The sequence below is a fragment of the Sipha flava genome, unplaced genomic scaffold (assembly GCF_003268045.1).
Source record: "Sipha flava isolate LNK unplaced genomic scaffold, YSA_version1 233_pilon_pilon, whole genome shotgun sequence".
NCBI classification, from domain to species: domain Eukaryota; kingdom Metazoa; phylum Arthropoda; class Insecta; order Hemiptera; family Aphididae; genus Sipha; species Sipha flava.
Window position 1 is genome coordinate 244,401 of NW_020272873.1, and position 27,221 is coordinate 271,621.

The 27,221-nt window shown below is 32.9% G+C and overlaps 1 protein-coding gene across 1 annotated transcript; it reads left to right on the forward strand.

The window, feature by feature from the left end:
- Window positions 1-5,380: 5,380 nt before the first annotated feature.
- Window positions 5,381-27,221, forward strand: LOC112683726 (hemocytin-like). The gene is made up of 51 exons (XM_025554882.1): window positions 5,381-5,553; window positions 8,273-8,320; window positions 8,392-8,444; window positions 9,071-9,143; window positions 9,218-9,345; window positions 9,949-10,114; window positions 10,260-10,483; window positions 10,615-10,812; window positions 10,894-11,166; window positions 11,225-11,373; window positions 11,447-11,867; window positions 11,956-12,190; window positions 12,253-12,736; window positions 12,856-13,258; window positions 13,338-13,732; window positions 14,101-14,279; window positions 14,349-14,529; window positions 14,685-14,806; window positions 14,881-15,001; window positions 15,071-15,214; window positions 15,352-15,601; window positions 15,737-15,856; window positions 15,968-16,127; window positions 16,210-16,516; window positions 16,579-16,759; window positions 16,829-16,894; window positions 16,980-17,221; window positions 17,344-17,768; window positions 17,843-18,140; window positions 18,207-18,402; window positions 18,486-18,646; window positions 18,718-18,876; window positions 18,945-19,370; window positions 19,453-20,296; window positions 20,370-20,497; window positions 20,576-20,701; window positions 21,000-21,208; window positions 21,285-21,490; window positions 21,553-21,741; window positions 21,824-21,954; window positions 22,019-22,141; window positions 22,211-22,514; window positions 22,585-22,875; window positions 22,947-23,315; window positions 23,406-23,519; window positions 24,046-24,258; window positions 24,340-24,443; window positions 25,753-26,067; window positions 26,159-26,308; window positions 26,532-26,811; window positions 26,927-27,221. Exons 1-51 carry the CDS (start codon window positions 5,381-5,383, stop codon window positions 27,106-27,108), a joined length of 11,439 nt encoding a protein of 3,812 aa, XP_025410667.1. The 3' UTR covers window positions 27,109-27,221.

Consider the following 27,221-nt stretch of genomic DNA (forward strand, 5'->3'; position numbering starts at 1 on the left):
GTACATTTGTACTAAGTTAGATGACTTGATTAAGTCAGAAGAAATTAAAATTAAAAACTAAAATTAAATCGAAGTTTAATCCACCTTCTAAATTGAATCGAAATATGCTCATGATATTTATAATCATAATAATAATCATTGTCCATTTTTAATATGAACTATGTTTGAGTGAGTTTTTTAATGCAGTGATTCCCAAACTGTGCTCCGTGGAGTCCTTAGGGCTCTGTAATTTTTTTTAAAGGAACCCGTTCATTTTACCATAGCAAATGTAAAAACGTAACAATTACTTTATTTAAAATACGAACGTGTATATATTTATATAAGACTCTGTCACTAAAATATAATACGTATACAAACAATAGTAAAATACTGATAGGGAAATTCCATTTCAGTTATTTCCCCGATAGATAAATTGTACATAAATATATTAAATGTACACTATCTTGTTTTGAGTTTTCTCTTATATAAATATATATATATTATATGTAATATATCTACTTCATAAAACACGGGCAAATAAGATTTAATACTAAATATTTCTTGGAGTTAAACGAGAAAATACTGCTTTAAAAAAGGCTCCATGTGCTGAAGAAGTTTAGGAATCGTTGTTTTAATGTTATATTTTTTTGTTCGTATTGTTTTTAATCAAACGATTTAAGAAACTCTACGGAACTCGTTACGACTCTCGAACAATTACAAAATAAAATTTTGCAGTGCATTTTCAAGCAGCTGTGTGACTTCACGTATTAACTTATATTAATATATTATAACGCGTTTACGTTATGAGAGGTGCAAAACAGTTATGAAATTCTACTGAAAAACATGTTCACGCGCCTATTTCCGACAATAAGCGTTCTGGTTAACAATGTGCCGTGGAAATTAAATTACATTTCCTTTGAACAGATATTGTATAAGCTCAAAAGCTCGAACTAATCGTTAAGTTTTTTTCGATAAACTTTTACACAAATTCGTTCCTTTCAAGGTATTATCAATTCTAGATATTGGAAAGACGAGATACAATCCGTAATTTAAGCGCAAAAATATGCAGTTCACAATCATTAAGAGCATACCATATTATCTATAATATTGAACAGTGGCGCCCTATTGCTAGATGAAACGGCTTCTACACAAAGGAAATAAGAGGGGAGTGGGTACTATAACATGTAAGTTAAAATAATAAACTTGGTACATATTAATTATTATTATTGTTAAAACTGATAATGCTAGTATAACGCTAGTATCGTATTATTTCATATTATTTCTGTGCTATTATTTTTAAACTATAATATTAAAAAAAAATGAAGAAAAAACTTTTAATTTTTAATTTTCCATATTTTATTATATTCTTAATTATAATAATATTTTGTACCATTTAAAAATTATGTCTTTAGTGCCTCCGATGGTGGATCTGATTTTGTTGTGTTTTAAAGAAGAGAACATTAACTATGATGTAGTGTCAAATCAAAGCCAAAATGGATTCAAAATAATTTTCATACACTTGAAATTCTACAAATTTTAAGTATTTTCGTTTATTTATGAAAAACGATTGAAATAAGTTATTGAAAATATAAAACGCTACTTCATGCAAATATAGATAACGCAAAGCCTCCTTTTATGGATTAACACCGAGTAGTTCGGTCTCGCGCAATTATTATTATTATTATTATAGGTTTACTGCCTTAAAAGCGTAAAGAAATTATTATTAATTCATTTATAAGTTCACGGACATGATATCACAATCATGCGTCAAGCACTCCGATGCATATATATGCCCATATCGTACAACCCATAATATCGTTGGTTTTTGGAGCTTTACATTTGCGGTACACTTTTGAGTATTACGTTTGGATTACTTTTAGGAAGACAACCCATACCCGCATGCCTTATCTTAGCCGTAAAGATATGTACAACATTAAAAATTTGTTATTCAGCAGTTCAAATGTTGTGATGTTAGTTTTGATATTATTTTAAACTGATCTATATCAGACACAAAGGGAATCATTTTATCTGTGTCTTTTTGCATGCTTTTTATAATATTTTAATTTTTAAGCTAGTTATGATTATGTATAATATTATAATTCAAAAGAACTCAAAACTCTAATGAAAATTAAAATATCGTTTAAAACCGACTAACAAAATACAAATAATTTTCTTTCCTTTAAGTTTGGAAGCACTTCAGTTTACTCTAAATATTAAAACTTACAACATAAAATTAATTGTACTTATATTGCTCATTCGTTATATTGTACGTTTGTAAGACTGAGACAACTCTAGATATTGGGTACTCCAAGTTTTCGAGCTCATTTTGACGGAACAATAATGCTTTTCGTTTTTTTTTTTTTATCATTACAGCGTTAAACTTTGAAACATTTTCTGGTTTTCTTCATTTCATACTACATTATTATGTCTACATTGATTACATTTTAAAATAGATAATGTTTTTACATTTTTAAAAGCCTTAAATGACAAATGCGGTTTTCTTACACGTTTATTTTACTGTAAATATTAGTAATTTGTAATTAATTCGCGTCAATGAAGTCATAGTGTTGTAATGGTATTAATAGGCGCTGGTATTTACCATAAATGGCGAGTATGGTAAAATATTTATTTGTAGATGTTAGAGAATTTGTGCATAATTTGATTGAATAATGCACTCGGTTCTTGTTGAATTTTTAATCGTTGTTTCAAAAGTGTACATAAATGTACAGATACGGGTATAAATTGCCAAAATATATTTGAAAATAATGCATAGCATGTTATTAATATTAAATATTAATTTTTTTTTAACTATTCCATAATGACGGGAGTAAAAGTACTTTTATATGATTAACAATGTTAATTATGGTTATATTATAAATGTATTCATCAAAAACATTCGATTTTAATAAAAAAAATGTTATGCCATCCGACTTATACATTGCATTTTTTCGAATGCTATTGCAGTATTGTTATCATAATAATTGTTCAAAGCCATTAAACAATTTCTTTTAATACTCGCATGTATTTACGAGAAGAATGAGAATTTTATAATTTTTGTCTGATGTGAAATAAGTGAATAAACGAATTTTTTTTGTGCTATTTCAAATTATGAGCAATTGGATAAAATTGGACGTATTAAATTTTGACTCACAACGTGTTTGAATATGGTTGGAATCTTTTCAAAGTAATTTCGTATTGTATCTGTTCGAGAGAATCAAAAAATTAAAACTTTCAAATTTACGATTAAATTATTATTTGTTTTATTTTGGTAATTTTAAAAGGGTTTTTGTAGCTTATTATATGTATTACAATTGAAGTATAGAATTTCTAAAAAATCACCAAGATTTAGAATTAATTTATGTTTCTTCAATAAATGTCAATATATATTCTTATTGTCATTTAAAATTTGAAAAATTATATACATTGTATTTATATTTTTAATAAATTGAGTATTTTTGAGAAAATAGATTTTCGAATTCCATGATTTATTATTTCTTTCAAATTTATAATTACGTTAAAGGTACGTTGTTTTATGTCAAATCAGCTGAAATGAGATGAATTATCAAAATTTAATCTTCGCGTCTTGTCAGTTTTTTTATACATTATTTTTCATAAATTGCTTTACTAATTTTTTAGTCATAATATGTCTGGAATATTGTTTGTTCAAATTTATATTTTCTACAAAATGAATCATTTAAATTGTTTATCGTAGTCCAACACCAAGAAGTTTCGCTCTTATCATTTAGTACAGATACTCGTATAGTTTATTATAGAATTTAATTTTAAATTTGATGTTTGTATATCATTTTAAAATGTATTCCGTAGAAAGGTACCTGCTATAATTGAAGCATCTGAAAAATAGTAATTGAGATTATATTCAGTGTTAGATTACCCATTAGGCTTAGTAGGCACCCGTCTTAGGGCCTCACTCAATTTAAGGGGCCCTGTAAAAACTGAAAATTATAGTTTTTTTTATTTAATAATACCTGTAATTTATTTATGAATTTACAGGACAAAAGTCATTATGAAGTATAATATATATTAACTTGTAGGTGTTATATGCAGTAATAATATTAACATTTTTTTGAAAAAAAATAGATATAATATAATCATTAATTATTTTTCATTGCAAATAAAAAAAATGAATAAGCATGATTTTATTTATTAATAATATTTAGTTATTATTAAAACTGTCTATCTTAATTATTGGATAATAATGTTAAAGATGTAAGTAAAAAATAATTATGCCCTAAATTTTAATTACCTAGGGGCCCACAAATGTTTAATCCGGGACTGATTATATTTATCAATATTTTTAACGCGCAGTGTTACAAATTTAACATTATATAGTGTGATAATTCTTAAAACGAAATATATTAGATTTGTTTCATTGTATTATTATAATTGCGGCGAAGATTTCAATGGCAGGTATTTCATAAATATTCCGTGTATACTTTCCAGAATTGGGGAGCTGTTAATTAAGTCATACAATGATATGAATTTTTATGGGATCTATATTGTTTGGTACATGATGCTTATATAAAACCACGAAAGTTGTATTAAAACGATTATATAAATATATATTTATTGTACATCAGTGTTTACGGTGGTAGATCCCCATTTAAAACGATTTCGTTCTTGTTTAAAGTTTGATTCCGATTCCGTCAGCTCGCATTATACGATATATTTTGGTTATATTTAACGGAACGTATGGGCTATTGTTGTGTTCAGCGATAGTTCTCAGGACACTTATCCTTATTCCCAAACTCGTTGCAAACACCATTGAATAATTTTATCTATAAGTTTGACTTAGTCATTATTGTTGTTGGTAGTGACTTTGTTTATTTATTTTTTTGGTGGGATTTTATGTGCGGTATCTCCGTCATTGAAATGTGTGATATTTCTCTAATCGGTCATCTTGTCGACCGTCCACAGTCGTACAAAAATACACACACAAGCACACACAAGCACACACCCACACACACACACAAATACACACACTGAGTATCCGTTGATACGTGAAACCAGTTCATGGCCAACGGCGCTTGCGAGCCTGTGCACGGCGTTTAATCGCACGGCAAGCCCACGGTCCTAGGGCGACGATCGGCGGGCGGCGTTGTGATGAGAATAGATAAGGACGGGAAAAAAACCAATTCCTAAAACGCTGATGATTCCTTGAAAAGCAGATGCGAAATGAACGAATCCGTCAACGGGTTTTTTCCCCGATAAAATCCGTGATAACGAATGACTCGCGGTGGTGTTGTTTGACTATTTATACGTCGCTGACGACACGACCGGATTCATTACCGTCTCGTCTCCTCATTCGAGCGGAACACTTAGACGAACGCGCCGGGACCGCGTTGCTGACCACTGTGCCGAGACTTCGAAAAACGGATCCGATATGCGTATCCTGCCGGTGCTGTTATCGGTCGTCTACCTGCTGACGACCATCCAAGATGGGTCTTCGAGCCGCGGCGACCAGGTGGATGTCTCGCCGGGCTCCGGAGCCGCCGGTCGGATTGAGTACACTGACGAGTCGCTGGATGACGCCGCGGACGACGAAATCGATCCAAGGTGAGTTCTTGACGATAATATGCGCATCCAGGACAGTTTGATGGGGTGGCACGTCCATGGGCGCAACTAGAGTCAAAATATTGGGGGTGTTGAAATCGCTGAAAATAAAATTAAATTGTATTTAACTGTGATTACTATAGATTATATAAATCTGAAAAAAAAATAGTAGTGCTACATTTGAACTCAGGGGTGTTAAAAACCCTATTGCGTCCTCCTAGTTGCGCCTATGGGCACATTTCGAATCGGTTTTGGGTGTGCTCAGTGGTATGAACGCGTTATAGCCACCGTCGACCCAGCTATCGAAATCGAAAATCGAAAATCTAACCCATTAGAACTCGAAGCGCGGTGATGGTGAACCTAAACAATCGATTTTACGGGAAGCAACTCCGGAACGGTGGCGCACCTAGGATTTCGTTTATTGGAGGGCCCGATGTTTTTTTTTTTGGAAAAAACATACAATGTATATTATATAATAATCGGAAATAATACACGACTTATAAAAGTCATAATTAATTATAATTAATTACTTAAGTCATAATTCTACGTTACGGATAAGATCATTTGATTTGGTTGAAGGTATTACATCACTCAGTCGGTTTATTACTTAATATTCATATTGACAATATTGATAATCTAAAAACTTTATGAACGATTTACCAAAATAGTTTTATTAAATTGTGTTGTTTTTAATTTTTACATTGCTACTTGCAACTATTACAAAACCACCGAGGTCCTAGGCCAAAAGTGGGGGCTAGAACTCTCTGACCCCCCTTAAGTCCACCATTGCTCCGGAACATAAAAAACAAATTGGTTACTTTTCCGTTTCTAAAAAGCTTTTAGAAGATAAACGGTTAACTTGTTGAGAACGAATAGCATCACTGTTATCGATCCATACGTATTATTCGTTTTTAGTTTTGATGTAAATGGTTATATCATAGATTATCAACCTTTTTTGACTCGTGGAAATCTAAAGTGTTAAAATGCAGAGGCTCCCATAGTAGTATATTGTATATTTAATAAATATTATTTATGTTAATGTCTTATAACATCAATTTTTTTAGCCACGTTTAATTAAACACACATAAAATTATATTTTATAAAATACAAAAATATTTATTTTTACATTTATTATATACTAGCTGAATGATTTGGTTTTACCCGTGAAAAGAAATGATTATCTTTGTATTAGATTACTATAGGCAAATGAAACAAAATTATATCAGTGTTTTCCTTCTCATTTCAATCCAAGTTTGGTTTCTTTTTCTGGCATAGTTAAAAATTGTTTAGCATTTTAGTTTTTTATTTAGCTGTCCAGCGGTTAAGCGATCTAATCGACAGTTTTAACATAAAACCCAGGTGAATGTGTTTTTTTCCTTGCTGGGCCATGAGGTATTGAATAATAAACAATTATAAATAAATAATTACTCAATTATCATACAGAATTGAAATTAAGCTTAAAACTTGCTCCGCGATGTATTTCTTCATTTAAAAAAGTCAAGATTATCGGATGAGTAGTTTCAAAGAACATGCGTGATAAAGATCCCACTCACATACATTTTTTTTTATGAAAATAGAAAATTACTGAAAATATTTAATATTTTTAACATTAAATATATATCAATAAACAGGTAAATTATGGCACTAATATTGTGTTACCACATTAATAAGTATTATGTACACGTGGAATTTGAAATAAATCTTGCTATTTATATTAACCGGGGTAATTTTTACTGAAATTAGAATTGGATCGCTCTACCTTCTTTTTGTTTTTGTATAAAAAAAAAATAATGTTTTTCCCGATATTAAAACAAGAGGCTTCGACCGGCGTTATAAGCACACGACTGCTGACAATAATTATACACGCATTACTCGTTTTGTGTACATAGCACAGTCGGCTTTGAGGGGCGTTTGTCGGATTAAAAATGTTAATTCCTGCAACAACATTGTTAACGTGAACAACGTGTACAGGTAGATTATTGATACTGTTGGTCGGAACAAAATAAGGACGTCAACAAGTTTTATTTCATAATATAGTTGTGTCAAAGAATCGAAGACTACATAAATACGTCGACTCTTCGGTACATGCGCTTTATTTATTTAATTTTATCATAATGTTCGGAAACACCCTCAGTATTTACATTTGGTTGATAATTCATATTGAAGAGTTCGATTGAAGTTTTGAAATATTTACCATACATATTTAAGTACCAACCGTTATTTAGAAAGTTTACATAATTGAAAATTATTCATATCAAATAAACCAATATTATTTTTGTATTTCATCAAATTTAATGAAATGACAATTAATGTAGTTGTTTGATATAATATGATGAATATCTTCATAGGTCTTTAAAAATGTGTTGTAATGATGAATTGAGTCTATCAATTGTTAGATAAATAAAAAATATCCGAATTAAAATTTTTGACAAAGGTTTAGAAGATAAATAATTTGGGGCCACTTAATTATTTGATTATATTTTTAATTTTGTCGTTGGTAGCAAAACAAATATATTTAATAAGTGTATAAGTATATACTTAATGCTTAAGTATATACTTAGACAACTATTATTATATATGTATGAATATGTATAAGATATGATATTGTATATTATATAAGTATTAAATTATTTAAATTATCTTTTGAATAATAAAAAATTATTTAGAAAGAAATTATTTCATTTTTAGTTGAATATTTTATAACTATTAATTTTTATTCTAGTTTATTTGTCAATGACGATCCGAAAAAAGATAGCGATTTTCAATCAAGGTAAGTCTAATTTTAATTAATTACTTAATGATCTTAGCATATTGTAAATTTGAGTATTTAATGTTATTAAGATTCTCGAGTTATGGAACTAAATCGTCAAAAATTATATTTCCGAAAACACAAGGTTAGTATTTACATAGCAATAAAATTGTTAGTATTAACTGAGTGTATAATTTACACATTGAATTACTTTTTAGAAAGTAAAAGCATATTGAGCTTATATATTGTTAGGTCTTTGAATGTTCAATTTAATTTTATATTTTAACATGAGTATTTTATGCTGTTTTTTAAACAAAATATTTCCATTTGATTTGATAAGTATATATAGTTGTGCACTAAAAAGGGTTTCAACTACTTTAAATTAAAACATTATTTTTATAAGTAGAATATTATATTTACTTTTAAAAAATATAGTGCATATAATAATAAATTGTAATGAAATTATGTTTTGTTAATACTCATTCCAAAGGATCATGAAAGAAACGTGTTATGATGACCAAGATCGCGCATTTAAAAAAATGATTACGTAATTAAATTGATTAAGGGAATAAGAATATCCATGCAGTTTTACGACATCTAATATAATAATGTACCGAATCGTGTTAAAAACGTATTTTTTTTGCCATCGTTCAGATGTTTCCGCGCACTTTTCACATTTTCTCATCATCATCATACATCGATAGTATTTTCAATACATAAACGTAGCGATATAAGTAACTTTGCCGTTAATTTTTAATTTTAATTATGCAGAAAATGTTCAAGCATGTACCGCGAACTTTACGCCTCTCGAAAACTCTATTACAGTGTGCTCGAAAATAACCAAGTAAGTTACGAACACAATACACCGCGAACTACGTATAAGTTGTACCTAATAATCGTTTATGAATTGTCTTTTAGCAATTGCCAGGTCACGTGCGTAGAAGGCTACAAATTTTCCCGACCCATTACTAAACTCATGTTCGTATGTGACGGTGCCAGATATAAAATCAGAAATTCAATTTCCAACGCCACTCCTTTGTGCTTGCGTAAGTCGAAATTTCGGGTTACAAACTAGCCGTGAAAATATGTACTGCTTTCAAACCAATTAAAGAATACTTGTGTTTCTAGACGTGAGGGGAGGGGATCCAGTTGAAATTTAGATACTGCATTGGGGTAATAAAGTGATGATGCAGTGATAAGAATTATATTTTTATTAGATTATCATGTTTACAAACATATCTATAATTAAAAACAACAAGTACTTTTGTAGGAAATAGATATCGTTTAATAATCATACTGTGCATTTTAAATTTTAAAATTAATTTAAAAGTGTATTAATATTACAAATAAAAAGAACAAATTATTATTAAACTAAGGTTAGTAACCTAACCCAACTAAGTGTAGGTACCATTATTGAATTTATATTTTTGTAACTCGTATTACACGACGTTTATCTCCTTTTATTGTTATTATTATTTGTGATGATCACTGAGAAAAAGGTAATCAATTTATTTTTAATTGATGGGTAGTGGAAGATGTGATATTTTCGAAAATCAACACGAAGAGGCTTGGGACGAAAACGATTAGGAAAAACTGCATTTAGTGTAGCGTGCGTTTACGTAATATTAAACCGTTATTTTCTCGTGCAGCTATCTGCAATCCGGTTTGTGAAAACGGCGGTACGTGTGAAAAGCCGAACAAGTGCAACTGCCCGAAAAACTACGAAGGACCGACCTGCCGCAACATGGTCGCACGAAAATTTTGTCACGGGTTTCCTAACACTCCCATGAACTCGAAAAAGAAGTGCAACTCGGAGTAAGCGGCGAAACGCTGTTACTTGTTTTATCCGTCTATTTTTCCCGTCTATCTATCTTATTATATTATTGTATTATTCTTCTATCTATCTATTTTCACCCGGTTTTGGAGAGTTTTGAACACTATCGAAAACCATCATTTGCAGATCGTGCACGATCAATTGCGTCGAAGGATACCAGTTCCCGGACTCGTCCAACGTGGCCAACGTGTTCTGTAGGAACGGCATTTGGACGCCGGGAAAAGCCGAATGGCTAACCGTTCCGGACTGCGTTCCCGTGTGCAACCCGCCTTGTTCAAACGGTGGTAACTGTATCGGTTACCAGAAGTGTCAGTGTCCGATCGACTTCAGGGGCCCCAGATGTCAATACCGTGAGTTGTTTACACTGTTGTAGTATTTTACTTATCTAATATTTTTTACGTTAATTGAACCCGATGCATTTCAAATCAATATATTAACTACACTCTCCGTAAATACACATACAATTTATATTTATTCGCAGTGGAAAGTTCTTGTGATGTATCAAAATTGAACTTCAACGGAAATTATAAATGTTCCGATGACTCGGAAAAAAACACATGTACCCTATCATGTCCTCAAGGATCCGTTTTAGAACCGTTTAAAATAGCTGAAGTCGATTACACTTGCTTGTTTGAAACCGGAGAGTATGAACCAAAACATATACCTCAGTGTGTATTTGGTGAGTAATGCATATAACAATTTGAGCGTTGTATATTGTATGTATGTATATACTATTAAACTATTTTATTTATTTTCGTAGAAGACAAACCTTCTAATTTAATAAACGTCATCACCACAGTAGTTGAAGTTTATAATATATTTAAAAGCCGTCCTGAGAGTTGTATTCGTTGGGGTTTTGGAAACTATAAAACGTTCGACGGAAAGATATATAGTTTCAAAAGTGATTGCACTTATACGCTAATCAGTGACATTAAGACAAATTCTTTTCATGTTCAAGCGCGTTTCGATCGTGGAATTATCTCTAATATCAATATTTATATCGTTGATAATTTGTATCAAATAAAAAGAAACGGTAAGATCTTAAAAACAATCGAATTGAGGTGTCGATACACAATACAGTTTTATTTCAGTCGACGACAATGCCGTATCACTGATAAATAATAACAAAGTACTTCCCGTGCCCAACGAGTTAGCCGATATCGGTGTTGAAATCATTAGCGGTCAAACAGTGCTTATTAATCTACGCACAGCAAACTTGAAAATTATCTGGAAATCCAACGTAAGTTTATGGTTAAATATTAAATATATAAATAGTAATTTTACAATTATTTTATAATAAATTACGATTTTAGGGTGTCTTGCGAATAGATGCTGGTGTAGAGTTATGGAACTCGACTGATGGTCTCTGCGGGAGAATGGATGGTTTGCCAGAAAATGACTTGATGCATAGTAGTATCACGAGTTTTGCCAACAAATGGCTAGAGAGGGGACTCAACGAAATATGTGAAACACCTACCACAGACATTATAAACGTTTCCAAAGAGATAACCGAAGAAGCTATTAAATTCTGCTCCGTTGTTAAAAGTGATAGATTCAAAGTTTGCAGAACAAAAGACCTTAATACCCAAGCTTACATCGAAGCATGCAAAATGGATTATATCCAATGTGTTACGGTTAATGGATCCGACTGTGGGTGTAATAGTATTGCTGCCTATGCTGAAGAATGTTTTGGAAAAGAAGAGAAGGCTTCGTGGAGAGATTACAATCTATGTCGTTAGTAATCATTGGTCGAAACAATCCTTTATTTATATATTATGTTTTATTAATTATTATTCATCTGGCCATTTACTGTTGTATTTAGCTTATCAATGTCCTGCTGGAAAAGTGTATTCGCAGTGTTTGCCAGTCGTACAAGAAACGTGTACAATTGCGGCCGAGTTAAAATCCAAAAATACATACTGTGAAGAAGGTTGCGTTTGTCCGTTTGGAACGGTTTTGAACGATGGTGTATGTATTGCAAAAGAAAAGTGTCCATGTAAAATGAGAAATACATATTATCAACCTGGGGATGAAATCACCAAAGACTGTAACAAATGGTAAATTTTGAATGATGCATAATATTATCTTCTGCAATCGTTTTAATTGCATTCGTTTTAAGTACTTGCGTCGGAGGAGAATGGAGCTGTACAGTTGCCAAATGCCGAGCCGAATGCTATGCAATCGGAGATCCACATTACAAAACATTTGACGGCATGAAATTCAATTTCATGGGATCCTGTTCGTATTATCTCGTGGTCTTACCTGAATTTTCAATCGAATCGGAGAATATTCCATGTGATGGTACGTTGTCATCCGAATACGGGTTTGAAGTGCCAAGCTCACCGGGAAAAGCTACTTGCACTAAGACGGTCACAATACGTTTTGGCAATGGGACAATTATTAAATTGGGACAAGGAAAAACCATATTAGTCAATGGAGAAGTCGTTGAGAAATTACCGATCAATGTAAACGGAGTAGCTTATATCCGAGAACATTCTTCATTTTTCTTACAAATTGTAATAACCAACGGAATCGAAATATTGTGGGACGGAGAAACTCGTGTATATATTTACGCTAGCCCAGAACTGGAAGGAATAACTACGGTACACTTTTATAGGAAATTAAAAATGCGTTATTCTGTATAAACATGTTGATATAGAGCTTACAATTTGAACAAGGTATATAATAGCAGTTTAATAGCTATCCATTGTTTTAATTTTAGGGTTTATGTGGGACGTATAACCATAATCAGAAAGATGATATGTTTACCCCAGAAGGAGACGTAGAGACAAACGTTGTTTCTTTTGCAAACAAATGGAAGACAAAAGAAAGCTGTGCTAATAAAAAATTGGAAACTGTAATAAAAACATCTCATCCTTGCGATGTGAATATAGAATATAAACATTTGGCTGAGAATTATTGTAGCAATATAACCGGGAAATTGTTCTCGGATTGCCACGCTCAAGTAGACCCAACTCCTTATTATGACGATTGTCTCTATGACGTTTGCTCCTGTCGTCCCGGTCAATTTTCTCACTGTTATTGTCAGATTTTAGCGTCTTACGCTCTCGAGTGCACTCATCAAAATACGGTCGTGGACTGGAGAAAAGGAGTAAGAGAATGTGGTACGTAATGCGTATATCCCACTGGAGTACCGAGTATAAAATATTAAATATTATTATAATATTTGTATACCTACCCTAGGTGTACAGTGTCCGGCAAGTCAGCACTACGAAGTCTGTGGAAATTCTTGCCAGAGGACGTGTTACGACATTGCGACCATAAACACTTGCAAATCTAATTGCGTCGAAGGTTGTTATTGTCCCAAAGGATTAACTTTGTCTGAGTCTGGTGAATGCATTCCTGTTTCCGAATGCTCGTGTTACTATAACGGTCATAAGTATAAGTCCGGTCAAAAAAGAGTTGAAACTACTGATAAGGAACCACAGATTTGCACTTGTAAAAGTGCGACCTGGGAATGTCATTCAACTGAAAAAACCGAATTAGCACAGTGGAAAGATGTGTCAGAAACTTCATGCAACCGAAAAAAACATTTAATTTTTACAGAATGCGAACCTTTTGAGCCCATTACTTGTCGGGTAAGTTTTTACGCGTTATTTTACACGTAATTCCTACAATAGTGTGGTCTCGTCTAATCGAATTATCAACGACAAAATAAAGTTAAATGATTAAAATCGTATTGAAACATTTGCGTGGAAAAAATTTGTTTGTTAATTTTGAATAAAACTTCTAAGTTCCTATATCTCATTAATATTTTAATACATTTCTATTCAGTAACCAATTAATTGATTACAATTCAACTACTTTAATTGTTTAATTTGTTAAGATTGTTAATTTACACAATTGTTAATTGTTTGATTATTTAACCTATTTTTGTTGTTATCTGTCAAATCAAAAAAAGGACAAAATCATTTTAATCAATATTAATTTAATTTAATTTTTAAAGAACATGCATGATCCTCCTCAATCAACACCTGCAGTATGTTATCCTGGATGCGTATGTAAGAAACCATATGTTCTCGATTCCTTTACCAAAGATTGTGTTTTGCCTTCTGAATGCCCATGTCACCATGGTGGTAAAAGTTATAACAACAACGAAACATTCTATCAAGGCTGCAATACATGGTATGTCAAATATTTCTGATATTTAAATATTGACTAACATTATAATACTTTTAAATTAATATTCAACAGTGAATGCAATTTGGGAAAATGGGAGTGCACCAATAACGAGTGTCCCGGAATTTGTTCAGTATGGGGAGATTCACATTTTCAAACATTCGACTCGAGGTTCTTCGATTTCCAAGGTGCCTGTGAATATGTTTTATCCAAAGGCTCATTTACAAGTTTTGAGTCATTTGTAATTTCAATAGAAGTGAGTACATATATATTTATTGTTGGGTGCGCTGTATTCAATTTATCGTAAATTTTATTTACTTGATACAACAATAGTATTAATTAGTATATTTTTGTCGAAATGTAATTTTTTATGGTAAACTGTACATATTAATTTTTACTGTAATATTTTAGATAGTACCCTGTGGTTCGACGGGGGCTACATGCATAAAAACTGTAACGTTGGTTGTTGGAAGCGGTGATGAGATTGAATCGATAGAGTTAAAAAACAAATATTATCCACCTAGTACGAGCAGGTAACTTTAAAAATCGCAATAATAGTAATAATAGATAATCACATTTAACAATAATTTGTATTTATAAATTTTAGAATATTTGTCAAAGAAGTTGGTTATATTGTGATAGTCGATGTTCCTGATTTGGAAATACAAATATATTGGGATAAAGGTACTCGAGTTAATTTACAAGTCGGTCAAAAATGGAAAAATCACGTAATATAATTAATACATTGATAAATTTTACTACTTCTTTTTCGTAAAACTTTATAATTTTTTTTTCAGATTAAAGGTTTATGTGGAAACTATAATGACAATCAAATGGACGATTTTCAGACACCTTACGGAGGAATACCTGAAGTATCTGCGCTATTGTTCGGAGATTCTTGGAAACTCCAGCCTCATTGCTCTCAACCATCTGAGCTGCGGGTGAGATTTATCCGTTAATATTATTTTTAGATAACTAACTTATACGATTTTCAACCGAAACGAATTGACTAAGAAATTTCAATGGTTTTATAATTTTTTTATATTCATAATTTCATAGTTTTATTATTTCTATTTAGGACGCCTGTGCAATACACCCACAACGTAGACAGTGGGCATTACGTCAATGTAGTATACTTAAATCATCCGTGTTCAAGCCTTGTCACTCCCAAGTGTCTATAGATAATTATATTGAACGATGCATATTTGATACTTGTGCTTGCGACCAAGGAGGTGATTGCGAATGTCTGTGTACAGCAATAGCGGCATACGCTCAAGAATGTAGCATCCATGGTGTTCATATTAAGTGGCGATCTCAAGACTTGTGTCGTTAGTATAATATTATAATGATTACAATATGAAAATAAATGAAAAATAAATGATAATTAATGAAAAACAATATGCATTTCTATGAATTAATAATTGTACTATTCTTTTTAATATATTTCATTAATTTTCGTACAGCTATTCAATGTGAAAATGGTACGTCATACGATTCTTGTATACCACGTTGTTCCCAAAACTCATGCGACGACTACACTTCACAAAAAAAAGAACTATGCAATGATAAAATTTGTATTGAAGGTAAATTTATATTAACCAGTATTAATATTAATATTCTTTCAAAAATTCATTGATGAATTCACATATTATGATTTTTATACAATTTAATGATTTAAATTTTTGAACATCTAGGGTGCGCAAAAGATCATTGTCCTTTTGGCCAAGTTTATATAAACTCTACATCTCAAATTTGTGTTCCGAAAAACAAATGTAAAATACCTTGCAAGATCGAAGGAATTGATCACTTATTCAATGATGGTGATGTTGTGATTGAAGATAATTGTCATTCTTGGTAAGTGTATATTGTGTAATTTTTTTAGTTTAATTATATTTTCGTTGAATAAATAGTAATATCGCTATAAATTTATTTTCAGTTTTTGCTCAAGAAATAAAAAAGTATGTAAAGGCCAACCTTGTACTACAACGACAACCACAACAACTACAACGATAACTACAACTTCAACAACACTAAAACCTACTTCAACCTCAACGACAACCAGTATACCAATATTGGACCAAAATAATAACAAAACTGTTGAACGATCATGTTCCGACGGTTGGAGTGCTTGGATAAATGTGAATCGACTAAATAATAAGGGACTAAAGAAATACGAATATATGCCAACGTTTGAAGATTTGATATCTGTAGAATACAATGGCGTGGAAAAATTTAATAACACGGTAAAATAACTATTATTAACTCTTTCGCGGACTGTAATTAAATGCAAATTATTATGTTGCAGGTATTAGGAATTTGCGAACATGATCAAATCGATAATATTCAATGTAGGCCATTGAAGTCAACTAAAGGCGTGAAAAATCACTCTGAAAAATTCGACTGTGATTTAAATAAAGGTCTTGTATGTAATGATAAATGTAACGATATTGAGATTCGAGTGCACTGCAAATGTAACAAAGATATAAGTAATTTTCTTTGTTTATAAAAGCAAATAGCATTTTTAGTCGTTAATATTTTTTAAATGTCTTAATTAGGTGACCAAGAAGAAAACCTTGGTCAAATTACTGACGAGGATCGAGTGATTAATAAAACACGAATAGGTAAAAGCGATAAAAGCAAATACTTTTATATACTAAAATGTTTAACTTTTTAACGCTACAACTATTTATTTTGTACTATTTTTAGTTTGTGCGGAGGGATTTAGATGGCAAGGTTGCAAAGTTATGTGCGACCAAGTATGCCATTCATTTGAAAGCCAACTTAAAACCACAAGTATGTGTGTGTACCCACAAAAATGCATTGGAGGTTGTGTTGAAGAAAATCTACAATCCACCACGTGTCCCCCTGGGTCAATGTGGAGGGACAATAATACGTGCGTGACTAAGAGTGATTGTACATGTTTTTCGAGAAATGGTACTCAAGTGAAGGTTAGTAATTAATCATACGTAATTTGCAAATATAACAAAATAAAATAAAATAGTTATAAACTTATAATAATAAAATAATTATAATATTAACTAAAAAACTATACAATATTTTAATTTTAAAGCCTGGTGGTGTTTTCAAAGAAGATTGGTGTACTGTATGCCAATGTATTAACAACGCTTATGTTTGTGATGATTCTTCTTGTCAACAAATATCGTCCACGGAATTCTTTAAAATATCGACTCCTCAACCACTGCCTTCAACCACTGAATTTGAAGAACCTACTACGCATTATAAAGAGATTATCAATGCAATTTCAACGACCAGTTCACCAAAATACACCACCAGTACACCAGAAGAGATTATATCCACAGCTAAAATGCAATCATCTACTGCAGATTATTTAAGTACTACGAAATCTTCAATTATTTTTACAACTTCTTTACCAGAGGAAACATCTACTGCTCAAAATATTGAAACCACCACCGAAGAAATTATTCTTGTGCCTTCCACATTATCTCCACCAATCATTTTTTGCGATAGTCACCAGTTAGTATTTGTCTAATAATTTTATACTGTTCATCATATAAATCCTATTTTAACATGAAAACATAAAATTATAGAATTAAACCGATAACCGGAAGTTTAAAGAAATCGTCTTTCAACGCTAGTTCTTGGTTAGACAATTATACCACACCGTATTCAGCTCAGTTATACTCGGATGGATTAAATAGTAGCTGGAAACCATCTTCGACAAATTCATACGAATATTTACAAATAGATTTGGGTTATCCGGAAACAGTTTATGGCGTAGAGCTATCTGGTAATCCTTTGACCGACGAGTATGTAACGAGTTACAAAATATTATACAGCTTGGATGGTATAAGTTTTAGTCATGTTCTATACCACGGACAACCTGAGGTAATTATCGAATATTAATGTATAAAATGTGAATGGTATTTATGAATTTTGTCATAATCATTATAGATTTTCCGTGGACCTTATACTCATGACAGAATAGAGACACAAATGTTTGTCACCCCTATCGAAGCAAGATATGTACGAATTTTACCTACAACATGGAATCAATATATTGCAGTCAGAGTTGCTCTATTAGGCTGTCCTGCTATAACTACTACACTTGGCTATGAATTCTATTCAACCATAAAACCAACAGTTCAACGTAACTAAACGTTCAATTTACTATACATATTATTTCTGCAAACAAAAATTTTAAACAGTTATATGTTTTATAAAATCTTTTAGCCATCTGTAATGATATAATGGGAATTGAATCGGGTTTAATAAATAATAACATGGTTACGGTATCATCGTCAACGTTCGAAAATTTCAATGCTCTTAATGTGTCCCTTAATAGTGAAACTGCATGGGTACCATTTACAGCTTCATCTAATCAATGGATTCAAGTAATTAAATAATCTGCATATTTCAATAATAATTGCGCTTATTCAATAATTATTTTATTATAAATATATAGGTGGATTTTACGGAGCCTAGAATTATAACCGGTGTTGTAACTAAAGGTATATCTTCGTCTAGCAAAACAGGCGAAGCATGGATTGAAGCATTCAGAGTTATGTATAGCAGCGATTTAATAAACTGGAATAAAATATTAGATTCAAATGGAGCCGAACAGGTTATAACGAACATGACATATTTTATTTTAATAAAAAAATATGCTGAGTTATTTATACTGGTTTTCAGGTATATTCAGCGAATTTTGACGGCCATAGTTCGCATACGGTATTTTTCGACACTCCAATCCGAGCGAGATACATCAGAATTCACCCGGAGAAATGGTATAATATGCCGGCATTGAGGTTAGAAATTCTCGGATGCTTTGAAGCATATGTTACTGAAGAAATGATTGTTCAGACAACAATAACGCCTCCTATCCGCCAGAAAAATTGTAGCGTTTGTCCCGGAATCACAAACATCGAATGTGACTGCTCATCTGACACTTGGTGGAACGGAGAATCTTGCGGATTGCGTTCCGAGTGTCCTTGTGTTCTTGGTATTATGACGTACCAAGTTGGTACCGTTTATGATCTAGAAAATTGTCAACAATGTACTTGCACTCTTGGAGGATTGCCCGACTGCGTTCCAAAAAATTGTGCTACGTGTCCCCCGGTAAGTAATAATGTCTATAGTTTTTTTTTCTTTTTTTTTAATCGAAATAACATATTCTATTTAATACCGTATAAATGCTTAGGGAGAAGTTTCTATCACAGTGGAATCGAGCTGTAACTGCGAATGCAAACCGTGTAAAAACGGCACAAAATTATGTCCAACTTCGAATGTGTGTCTTGATGAATCTCTCTGGTGCAACGGCGTTCAAGATTGCCCCGACGATGAGATGAACTGTTTAACAACGACAACGACAACAACTACAACTACTCCGGCTACAACTACTTCGACTACAACGGTCCCGACTACGACTGTGACAGAAGAAATTACTACTTTTGTGCCGATTTTACCACCGAAAAAAAGAGGACAAGGTCCGTGCCCTGAAATTAAATGCCCTGAGGGACAAATAGCTCGGATTTTGAATTCGTCACCGGTGAAATCGAATTCGATTAAATTTGCTCGAAAAACTAGAAGTTTAGAAGTTATCGACGATGATCCTTGGCCATCACCTTTTAATCCTATGACAACTTTAGCAGCATCGTTGAAAAGGAATCACCACGATCCACTTTTCAGTACCAAAGGATCCGTTGTTCGTCGTAAGGGTGGTATAAATTTTGCTATTAAAAGTGGAGGCGTGAAAAATGATAACCAACAGCCAATATGTAAACAATGGATTTGTGAAGCACAAGTGGAACAGTTCAAATGTAAAACACCATCAATCACATGCGACGAAGGATATTTCTTACAAATCACGCCCAATGAAAATGACATTTGTCCTGTATATACGTGCGTATCAAACACATTCGACGAAAGTGAATGTGAAATTGATGGTAGAGTATTCAAAACTTTTGACGGAGTAACGTTCAAGTACGAAGTGTGCGATCATATTGTGGTCCGTGATCGAGTGCATAAAAAATGGATGATAAAACGTAAGTACAATTAAAATACGAACATGTTTATTAAAATACATATCATTTTAAATGTACCTGTTGATTGTTTTAGAAATTCGTCGTTGTCCATACATCGGAGCTTGTCAACTATCATTATGGATGGAACATTTAAATCATACCATAGAATTTTTCCCAAACATGACAACTACTTATGATGGATATTCATATACTGTAAATCAGGTAATAACAATGAGCAATATGGGAGTAAATACAACTTTTATTAATGACACATTTATTATTTCGTTCATACATTTTTAGCTTCAAATAATTGGAAGTCAAACAACACAATTTGCAGTAAAACAAGTTCAAACTGATTACATTATATTTGCCAGCACACTAGGTTTTAATATAATTTGGCAAGTTAACGGACATGTTAAGATAAAGGTACATAAAAAAATTATAATAGAAAGTTTATTGGTCGAAATTCGTAGGTAAAAGCAATTTTTTGAGCTAATAAAATCGCGACTCTTTATTGACTTTGTCTGATAATGAAGTTGTAATTTAAAACCGGTCGTCCATTACAAATATAATAATAATCATGACTAAACATTTATTTATTTAATTAAATTAATTTAAAACGAATTAATTTTTTTTTTTTAATTTTTATTATTATATTAAATAAGTATATATTTGTTTATGTATTAAATATATTTAAATAATCATTATTAAGTACTTGCTTTAGGTTAATGCTTTTTACACCGGAAGGATTGATGGTCTTTGTGGATTTTTCGATAATAATCCCAAAAACGATAAACTTAAACGTGATGGACTTATATCGACAACTACAACTGATTTTGGAAATTCTTGGGCTGATTCTGATACACAGTGCGAAGCCAAAATATGTCCAATACATATACAAAAAGCGGCTCTTGAAGCTTGCAACGTATTTAGGTTTGTGATATTGATTTAGTGAACTATACTTCCTCGGTAAATAACTAAAAAAAAAATAAAAATAAAATTATTTTAGATCAGAACCATTAAATCAGTGCGGACAGCATGCAAATATTGAAGAGTTTGTAATGAAATGCGTGGAGAGTATTTGTTCGTGTTCTGAAAATTCTGTTAATGAATTTTTTGATTGTCGATGCAAAGCTATTTCAGGATTAGTTACCCAATGCTACGTAACAAACTCGTCTGTTGAAATTTCCGATTGGCGTATTTTACACGATTGCCGTAATTATAAACGCTCTAAAATGCATGGAAATCATGTTAACTCATTTCGATTTTTTGTTTAGCTGTAAGTTGTCCTGCACCTTTGGTGTACAAAGAGTGTTTCAATAAAGTATGTGAGCCTAGTTGTGATTCATTACTTCAAAATGACCCGTGTCCTAAATTACCTGGATTATGTTTCCCGGGATGTTATTGTCCCGATGGATATATTAAAGAACTGGGTTCTTGTATTAAACCATCAAAATGCAGAAATTGTAATTAGTACAATTTAGAACCGTTTAAACTAAATATAGAAAATTATTGATAATTTACTGACATTTAAAATTTTTTTTTTAGGTGTTTGTGAAGGATCTGGTACTAATCATTATTCAACATTTGACAAGGTTGACTTTACCCATAAGGAAAACTGCTCTCGTATCTTAGTAAAAACTACTAAAGAAAACGATTCGTTTAAGCCAGGATTTAGTGTGAGTTGAATATTTCTCAATTACATTAATAGTAAAAATTATAAATTTTAATTTGATACTTAAGATTGTTGAAACAACTGGCAAATGTTCTAACCAACTGTTTACCAATGGTTTTTGTGTTCAAAATCTTACCATTGTCCATGCTGCTCATGAATTGCGTTTATATTATAATGAAGACGGATCGAAGGTTATTTTAAATATATTATAATAATAATTTAATATTAATATTTGAAAATAAATTGTTTGATTCTTATAGATACGAGCCTCTGTCGACGGAAATCAAGTCAATAATATGCCGTTTACAAATAAATGGTTATCGATCACTGAGTCGCCCGGAAAATCTGTTACCGCTAGTATTCCGGTACTCGAACTGGAAATAATATTCATGACTATGAATCAAGGATTCTCAATAAAAATGCCATCGCATTTATATTTCGACAAGACTGAAGGTTTGTGTGGTAGCTGTAACGGTGACTCTACGGACGATATGGCAACTCCAGACGGAAACATTCCGATTAACGTAGACGAATTTGTGAAAAGTTGGAAAGCAAACGGAACTGGTTATTATTATTTATTATTCACGTAAAAATTTAAAAACAAATAATTGTATATTACATGTTATTTATTTAGATTTTGAACAGTGTGAAACCATTATTGCGGTAAAAGAAAAAGAGGAGGCATGCACTATTCCGAAACCAGATGTGGACCCTTGCCTCAAGCTTATGGACCCTAAAATATTTGGTCAATGTCACGCGATTGTTGATGTGAATCTGTATTTGAAAAAATGTCACTCGATCTTATGTCAAGGCCACGAAGGATCGTTTTGCCATTCTTTAGAAGCGTACGTCCGCGAATGTCAGTCGTTCGGCGTGTGCTTGGATTGGAGATCTCCAAATCTCTGTCCATATTCTTGTCCAAAAGGTAAAGAAAAACCTACTTGACGAAAGAAAAATACTCATGCTTGTAGCTCTTACATCCGAAAACGTTTCCAGGACTATTGTACAAAGCTTGTTCGTCTGGTTGCGAAGAGACCTGCGACAATTATAAATCGCTGAGATCCGGGGATACAACCTGTAAGAACCTGCCAACCGAAATGTGTACTTGTCCAACGGGGCAAGTGTTTAACAATAGTATATGTGTAAACGAGAACCGTTGTGAGCCTTGTGACGATGAAAACCATTTTGTCGGCGATACATGGTTTACCGATAAGTGCACTACTTGCACATGTACCGCAGGCTCAAAAGCGGTACACTGTGAGAAGAAACAATGCGTTCAGTCAACGTTTGCGATTTGTCAAACAGGATTTAAATCGGTAAAAGATGAGGACAATTCGGACGAGTGTTGCGAACAGTACAAATGCAGTGAGTGGAATTTATCCTTACCCCAGAGGTGTTTTAGGTGTTAGGTATTATTTATCGTTAACGTTTGTGCTTATGACATAATATGTTTAGTCCAAGAAGAGAAGAGATCGCAGAACTGTACGGACATCGCTATGCCAATGTGCGCGATAGATCAAGTCGTAAAAATGGAGCTGACTTCGGACGGCTGCAAGAGATTTATTTGTGGTGAGTACAGCTTGCTACGTCCCAACGGTTGTGTTGCCTAGCCCATAGGCATGCGTAAGGGGTGTGTCTATAGGGTACTTAAAGTTTTTGATTTATTTGCCAATATTTTTATGATTATTAATTAAGGTTAAAACGTACCAAAAATAGTGTACTCGTATAGTACACGGATAAACGGTGTAAAATTAGTTGAGTGTTAGTTAATAATTGTTTTTGAGTTATAATAAATAATTATAATCTTAAGTCTCAATTATCATTACAATACGAAGAGAATATTTACCTTATTGGGTTTTTAATGGGTCAAGAAACCCTTTCTAAAATTATTCTGCACACCTTTATAATGTATATATTCATGGATCGGGAATGTCCATAAAGATATAAATCATCGGCGATTATTGTGAATTATTTACTTAACACTAAATTCTAACAAATTAAAATTAACATTGAACTCTTCCGTAATCAATCGCGCGTATTTGACAACATCTGCAGTATTACAAGGTAGTGGTTATTGTGTTATTTCCATCCGCAGAATGTAAACCGAGAGACCAATGCATCGCGAAGCTACCGGATAAAGACGTGGAACTGTTACCTGGAATGATCAACGTGTTAAACAACCAGGGTTGCTGTCCTTCGTTCCAAGCTATATGTGCGCCGGAAACATGTCCCGCGTCGAAACCGTGCCCTTTGTATTACGAGAAGATCGACGTGAACAGTCAGACCTGCTGTCCCCAATTCAAGTGTGGTGAGTAAATTGTATTACGGTATTAGCTTTTCGTTTCGACAAACCGTAACAGACGAGTAAATATTCTATTTACGTGATTAGAATTGCCGAACAACACGTGTGTGTTCGAGTACGAGTGGATCGCTTCGACCGAGGGAGGTGAACGCAGGCGGACAGAGAATGAGAAAACCACGGATTTGAAACAAGTAAATGATTTCTCCGCAGTCACCCAAGTGCCGCCACCAAGTAGTATCTACAATGGTGGTAGGCTGTGTTTATTTCAGACCTATTCCGGGGGGGGGGGGTATCGTACTTTTCCAAGGAGGTATGCCTTAGAAGTAAATAATTAAGGGAAGTAAAAGTATCGTTCTAAGCTCAATTTATTGGTATTAGATAAATACCTACAAATACGTAGATTCTTAAAAATCTAACTTTGGTTAATTGTATGAAAAAAAAATAAAAATAGAACAGACATTCACTATACAAACGTTAACGTATACGTAGACAGACGAAAGCACATTTTAAAAATTACCCACATGCGATAAGGTATCTAAAATCAATTATGTTGACGTAAAATTTGATACACATTAATTGACTGTTGATATACGAAAAAGTATGTCGTATACGCCGAACAAAATCGTACTTATAGACACAAAAAATATAATTTTTGTAAAAGTAACAATTAAAATAACGCATATGTTTCCGTAGTCGTCGTGTCTACTGTCTACTGACTTCCAAGGAAGAACTACTTATTAGTACGTCCTCTCTCTTATATACATATAGATACTTATAATAATAATAATAATAATAATAATATAATAATAATTTGATTACATGCTAATAGAAGAAATTAAAAAAAAATGTTTATTTTAGCTTATTTTCTAGTGTGACATTAATATAACTTGAATTTGAATTACCTGATACTACTGATAATACCCTAAAAAAATAATATAATAAATATTTGTTTTATTTTTTTATCAACCGTGACGCACAAAATAACTCACGATTGTACAATAACTCGTTTCACATATTATCGTATCACAATTATTTGTAGCTTACGTAAAATAATGTCATATATTTTGTCGGAGGGAGAGTATACATTTTTCCCCGGGGGGGGGGTATTAACCCACCACCGGTCATCCCATTGAAATAAACACTAGTGGTAGGGGTAGGAGCAAAAATATTGCTGGGGAAACGCGCAAGGAGTCGTCGCTGAGCGCAATTTTTTTTTAAAAAATTATTTACAAAATCTGGGAAAGAAATATTAATATTGAATATTTTTTAAAATTGTACTATTAATACATATTCAAATTTAAAGATCTTTAACTTTATAATTATTTGTACTAATCGAAACTAAAATTTAAAAGAAGTAGATAAACAGTTTTTTTCAATTGAAACCAAGGGAATGATGTGGGGGAGGTGATAATTATAAAAACTTACAAAGGGAAATGCAAGAGAGATTGGAATACACTGGTATACGTCAACAATTTCTACGAAAATGTCTGGTTTCTATAGGTGAACGATCGCTGGGAAGATGGGCCGTGTCGTTCGTGTTACTGCGACGAGACGTCGACGCGTGGCACTTGCATGAAAATCGAGTGCGCCGCCCCGCCCGTGAGCTCCGACTACGTGATCGTCGCTCGCACGAAATACGGACAGTGTTGCCCGAGTTACAAGAAGGAGAGTTGCATTTTCAACAGTACGGTCTACGCAATTGGCAGCGAGTGGTCTTCGTTCGACCCTTGCATAGCCATGAGCTGTAAACCCGACAGCAACGGCGAAGCGTTCTTGACCGAGTCGGTGAAGAGTTGCAACACTGAGTGTCCACTGGTAAATGCGTGCACATTTATATCCGCCGAAAACTATGATATCACGTTCATTGTTCGGCCTTTAAGTTTTTATTTTTTTATTTTTTTCCAAGGGATGGACTTACGTGCCGTCCACGACCGGTTGTTGCGGAACGTGCGTGCAAAAATACTGCGTGATGCAAAACAAAGTTTACGCGGACAACGACACGTGGACTTACGACAACTGCACATCGTTCATTTGCACAAAATCTGAGTTCAACGAGGTAAGCGGTACACTGCGGTGTTAACATGGACGTAAATAGAACTCAAAAAAACTTCAAGAACAACAAGAGTGTATTTCGAGAAGACTTGAAATGGCTCAAGGGTGCTCTTCTGAAATCTTGAGCCCCCATTCTTATTTACGTTCATCCTAATATTATTAATCGTTCTCACAAAATTATGGACAGTGCGTTGAACAAATGGTAAAAGATAATACCGTTTTTACAGTTCAACATTTTGCCGGTGTATCACACGTGCCCAAACATTGGTGATTGCCCGGAAAACCGGATCTATTACGACGGGTGTTGTGAACAGTGTAACAACACAGGGATCGGGTTGGAGAAAGAATCCCTTAGTCTATGCGCTCCCGAGAGTTTACCTTCCAACCAGACCGTTGGACTGGTAATAGAAGAAAGTCCGTTCCACGACACGTGCACGAACGCTGAGGCCATTGTTGGGTTCACGGAATGTCGAGGCCTTTGCGACTCGTATACGTACTTCAATAAAAGTAAGAGAGCTTATGTCCTCAATTTTGATGTCTCGAACACGACTTGAATCATGAATAATAAAAACGGGACACTATTATTAATGGACTCTTCGTCATTTTTTTTTTTTTCCCCCAGAAACGATAAAACACGATTCGAAATGTGAATGTTGCCAGCCGATCCGTTTTGATAAGCTTTCCGTGAACTTACAGTGCAAAGACGGCTATGAGTATAAAAAGACCATTTCGGTTCCGTCGGCTTGCTCGTGTACGGCGTGTGGTGGCGAAAGCTTTTCCATAAAAAAATCTAGAAAGCTTTAGACACGTTGTTGAAGAGCCGGAGAAGTGCGGTTTAAATTATATTTAATATAATAATATTTATTATTACATATATATAAATATATACTGTGGTAAAAAATGTACTTATTTTTACT